General features: G+C 40.8%; 2 protein-coding genes across 2 annotated transcripts in view; both read left to right on the forward strand.

Moving 5' to 3' along the window:
- Positions 1–918: 918 nt before the first annotated feature.
- On the forward strand, positions 919–2,917 carry LOC118322838 (RNA-binding protein with serine-rich domain 1-like; the record flags this gene model as incomplete). Its single annotated transcript, XM_035654667.1, is given in 6 exon segments — positions 919–1,065; positions 1,178–1,363; positions 1,464–1,569; positions 1,912–2,065; positions 2,157–2,298; positions 2,454–2,917. Coding segments are annotated over 6 exon segments (841 nt in total), but the record flags the coding sequence as incomplete, so codon positions are not given.
- A 1,027-nt stretch (positions 2,918–3,944) lies between these two features.
- LOC118322836 (arf-GAP with dual PH domain-containing protein 1-like) overlaps positions 3,945–5,102 on the forward strand; it is a 14,883-nt gene continuing 13,725 nt past the window's right edge. The window contains exon 1 of the mRNA XM_035654666.1: positions 3,945–4,282. Coding sequence (XP_035510559.1) covers positions 4,192–4,282 — 91 coding nt within the window. The 5' untranslated portion in view covers positions 3,945–4,191. The remainder of the gene's footprint in view (positions 4,283–5,102) is intronic.

Below are 5,102 nucleotides of genomic sequence, written 5' to 3' on the forward strand. Positions count from 1 at the left end.
TTTTTTTTTTGTTCGCTCTTCTTTGCTTGCAGATTGTTTCGATTCCTGTATGCATTTTATCACACACGAAAAAAAAAATTGTACCGCGTTTTATAGCCGTTTGTGCGCCTCATGAGTAGAGTATTAATGGCTGAACAGTTGCTACGTCCTGCTTGTTTTTAAGCAGCCAGTTGAATGGAAATCAATGGCGGCGGGTTTTTGTACGAAGCCTTGTTGTTGGTTTAATTTACTAGTGTGCGATGTTTCAGCGGCAACAGTCTGATTTAATATTACCTTTTCTGGCGTTTTAAATTATACACGCACTCCCAATACAATAACATTAAAGTCGCCGATTTAAAAAAAGAGATAAATAATAAGGTAAATCGTGTAACTAATGATTGCGTTAAGGTCTGTGTTTACGCTCAGCAAGAGGTTTACGCTCTTAGTAACTTTATTTGGTCACTTGTAAATCCTTAATGGTGTTTATTGTCACAAGCACATTGCTGCATCGTGTTCATGTGCAGATACAATAGTTAACTTAAGCTTTTAAACAGTGTTTGATTAGTCGACAGACGATTGGAGGCCATTGGTTAGCAGTTTTCATGATTTTTATCAATTGGGTAATCGTTTTAGTCATTTATCAGCCTAAAATCGTATGTATTGTTGATTCTGGCTGTGCAAAAATCTTGCTTTTCTCATAAAGACTCCTGTTTTGTATCATAGTAGTTTAGATATCTTTGTGTTTTTCACTTTTGATAAGACAAAATAGTTATTTGACATAAATCTTGGGCTCTGGGGAATCTTCTACTACTCTAAGCGATCAGTCAGAAAAGTTATTGACGGATTAATTGGTAATGAAAGTAATTGTTCATCGTTGCACCCCTACAGCATTCACAGCATGTATGAATCAAAGTAACAGCAGCTTGTGTCTGACTTTAGGGCACCATCACCCACGAAGCGTAAGGAGGAGGAAAAAACGAAAGACAGAGGCAAAGAAAAGACCGCTACCAAGGATGGAGACAAGGAGAGAGGACGGGACAAAGCAAGGAAACGCCGCAGTGCCTCTACTGGCAGCAGCAGCAGCAGGTTTGTTTACTATGTTACCTCTGTTATTATTTGTGTTTGTTAGTGAAAAAAAATCATAAATATGTATATTTTCCTTTTCTAACACGTTTTTCTTTGTTTTGACCATGACCAGGTCCAGATCTAGCTCTACTTCAAGCAGCAGCTCTGGTTCCAGCTCAGGTTCCTCAAGTGGATCCAGCTCATCCGGTTCCAGCCGCTCTGGTTCTTCAAGCTCTCGTTCCTCCTCCTCTTCCAGCTCTTCAGGCTCCCCGAGCCCCAGCCGTAGGCGTCACGACAACCGCCGCCGCTCGCGCTCAGCGTAAGTCACTTTTAGAATATCCATACACGTGATGTCTTTTATTTTCACTCGTTTGAGTCACGGTGAGGTTAATCGCTGTTTTTTTTTTGCGTCTCTGCAGGTCCAAAACACAGAAGAGGGGAGATGATAAGGAGCGAAGGAAAAGAAGTCCGAGCCCCAAACCAACTAAAGTTCATTTAGGCCGGCTGACCAGGAATGTCACTAAGGTCAGCTGAGATATTAAGCTTTTTATTGGCAGAACACACAAATATGATTTACCAGGATTTGAGATTATAGCACTGCCTCAGAAACGTCGTGTTGGGTAGATAAGAACAACCTGGTTCATAATCGCCTGGACCAAAATGGAAGTGATAAAGAATAAAAAAAGAATTTTAATGTGGTGTGATTATGTTAATTCATGACTATGGTCCAGTAAACTGCCTTTTCATTTCCTTATTCTTGTTGCCAGCTGTCTATTTTATGTATTATGAACAGATACTGCTCCACAGATAATCATAGCTTTCTGTTAACATGGTTCTGAGGATTTATCTCCATCTTTTTTTGCACAGGACCACATCCAGGAGATCTTTTCCACTTATGGAAAAATCAAAATGGTCGAAATGCCAATGGACAGGCTCCACCTACACTTGTCCAGGGGTTATGCTTACGTGGAATTTGAGACTCCTGAGGAGGCCCAGAAGGCCCTCAAATACATGGACGGAGGTAGGCCAGAGTGTTTGTTTCAGTGACCTTGTCTCGAAGCATTAACTCGGGCACACGTGTTGAATAAATGTGATGACTTTATCGTTGATAGGTCAGATTGACGGACAGGAAATCACTGCGTCTGCCGTGCTAGCTCAGCGAGTCCGTCCTCCACCTCGTAGACCATCTCCCCCTCGCAGAATGCCCCCACCACCGCCTATGTGGCGCCGGAGTCCACCACGCATGAGGAGAAGGTACATTAAATATTTTGCAGTAACAATGTCCATGTTTAAATTACCTTTTTCTTTGTTGTATGTTTATGTTCTTCAGTTCAGACCATTTAGTCTGCGCACTCTTCGTGCTTTCCCACCACAAGAGCTTTATTTAATAAAAGTTTGTGCCCTCGCAGGTCCCGCTCCCCCAGGAGGCGGTCCCCAGCACGCCGCCGTTCTCGCTCCAGATCTCCTGGTCGCAGGCGTCACCGCTCTCGTTCCAGCTCTAACTCCTCCAGATAGACGGGTTTCCTGCGTACTGATACCAAGCGATCTCTTTGATTCTCTTGACACTTCTCTGATCAGCTGGAGCTCCTGCTCTGGACTCACCAGAAATAAAAACATCTACATTGTAGCCAACACAAACATCTGCCTGCATGTAGAAAGCTGAAGTGTTTTTTTTTATTTTTATTTGTGCAAATGTGAGTTTCCTTTCATATTTTGTTTTAAATTGATCCTGATAAACCAGTTCTGTGTTTATTTTGTGTTTCAAGCCAAGTTTGGGCTCCACTGAGCTACAAATATTTCTTTTGAAGTGTGACTTCTTTTTACCACGTACAGAATTTTTAGACATTTTGAAAAATAAAAATGCTGAAACATACAGTTTGTGAGTTCAATTTGTAACAGTCTGGCCAAGATTCTGAAAGGCCTTCGCTGTTAACCTCCTTGGCTCTGTACCTGTCAGCTATGTTTGCTCAACGTTACCGTTATTTAATCTTCTGGAGAACGTGTTAATGTTTAATGTGTCTGCCACACTTGCTTGAATATCAACCAAAAAGATACACAGCATTTGCTCTCATCCTGTTTTTAAGAGCTTTAACTTCTATAAACATGTTTTTTGACTTGTGACAGGCAATACAAAAGGAAGATTTAGCACCCTTTCGATATATCCTAAGTTTAGAAGGGTCAGCAGAAAGTTAAAACTACTGTAGCTGCATTTATGCTGTGGAAACACTACAGAGGGTGCACACAAGCCTTTTCAATAAGCGCATTTTATATTATGTCCTCTATTGAAATAAGTAAAGCTTAATATATCACAGCACATATTGATATTATTAAACACCACAGTGGTTTTCCTGTTATGTCATGTAAAAAATGTCAGTGGTAAACAATACCATGTTTTTAAAAAGGCTCTGCATATCCAGAGTGAACCCACACAGGTGGTTTCAATAATTTTGGCTCCTAAAACCTGATTGGTACATACAACGTAGTTCCGCCCACCTTCAAACACAGGCCCAATCACCCACAAGTGAAAACACCATGTGTCAGAATAAAAGAACAAGGTATTTTAATTAAGGATATTTACCACAATGTTATAAAAGGTAGTGAGTTTGGTGACAGCTTGTCAAATGTCTTACTGCTGGGGCAGATTTTAGGCGTAGTTCAATACTGACTACAACCTCCAGCATCATATTAATGTCCTCATCAAAAACAACTCTTCTCCTGCAAATACAAACCCGCTTATGTTCAGATCGAAGGCGAAGAAAAGCAAACCAACACCTGAGTGAAATTTCTGTTAAATATTTCCTGGCTGTAAACTAGTGAAGGAGGCAATCAGAGAGTAAATGTGGGTGTATATTTCCTACCACCTTAACGACCGCTGGGTGTCTCACTCTACAGAGAGACACAGAGACAAGACTTCAATGCATTTATTGTTGTATCTATATGTAGTTTCTTTTAGAGCATGTACACAAGACTGACCATGCTCCGCCATTCAGCCACCCTCCTCCTACAACTACAGCCATCGCTTTAGATTATAGAGAAGCGCTCTTACAATTTCAGCCCAGCGCGTCCAGGCGGCAATCTTACTTTCGATGCATGAGAGTTTGAGGCTTTCAGCCGCTGAGGAGGCATCTGAGCTGAATCATTTGCATTATGGCTTCGGATCAAGAAAAGAACAGACAGCGTGTGAAACAGCTTCTGGGGAAACCTGGGAATGGAAACTGTGCCGACTGCGGAGCTGCAGGTAGGCTGGAGGGGAGTCACTGACAGATGCTGGACACATTATTTACCTTTTTCCTACTTTTGTTTATACGTTCGGTGACGATCCTACTTTTCTCTTATCCCCATGCGTTATTATGAGCTACAGATAATCAACTGTAGGGCATTTACAGCAATTTCGCGGGAGTGTGCAAGGTCGTTGAGTTCCTCTTCCCAGACAGTCACGATGTGATCTAGGCATGGTTATGAAATATAAAACAGTTGACATAATGAAGATCCTCACACAGGAGAGAAATGGACTTCCCGAGGAGTTCAATAAGAGAGCAACTAAATATTGTATAAGCTTTTTTAAAAACGGCTGTATTCATTTTACAGGCTTCTAGCAGCTTTCATAGATATATATTATGTTATAAATAAATAACACATGTCGACCAATGAGTGGTTTTTATTTCAACTTAGAGCTCAGTCTTGGTTAAAAAAGTGGTTATCATATTAAATCTATTGAATTAATCATTTTCCCATTCCTAGGCAGCGTCTCTTTTTCACATGTATTTTGTGTTGAAGGGCCAAACATGTATTCATTTCCTTTTGCATGAACACATGTGGTCACACACACTGATGGTCACACCTAGTAGATTAGCACTTCAACTCTGCAGTTCAGTAGCCTACATGGCAAACAGGTGTGGTTTGTGAAAAAAAAAAAAAATCTACAGCCTGAGTTAAAGTCAGAGTGGGCTATTGTGGTTTATTGAATGTATTGATGTGCCCTACTTTGCTTTGGTCTTGGTTCCAAAGTGTAAGCTTTCTAAATTTACTTCAAGATGTTGATATATATATATATATAT

This window comes from Morone saxatilis, unplaced genomic scaffold (genome assembly GCF_004916995.1).
Source record: "Morone saxatilis isolate NCDOM2014 unplaced genomic scaffold, NCSU_SB_2.0 Contig14, whole genome shotgun sequence".
Taxonomy (NCBI): domain Eukaryota; kingdom Metazoa; phylum Chordata; class Actinopteri; family Moronidae; genus Morone; species Morone saxatilis.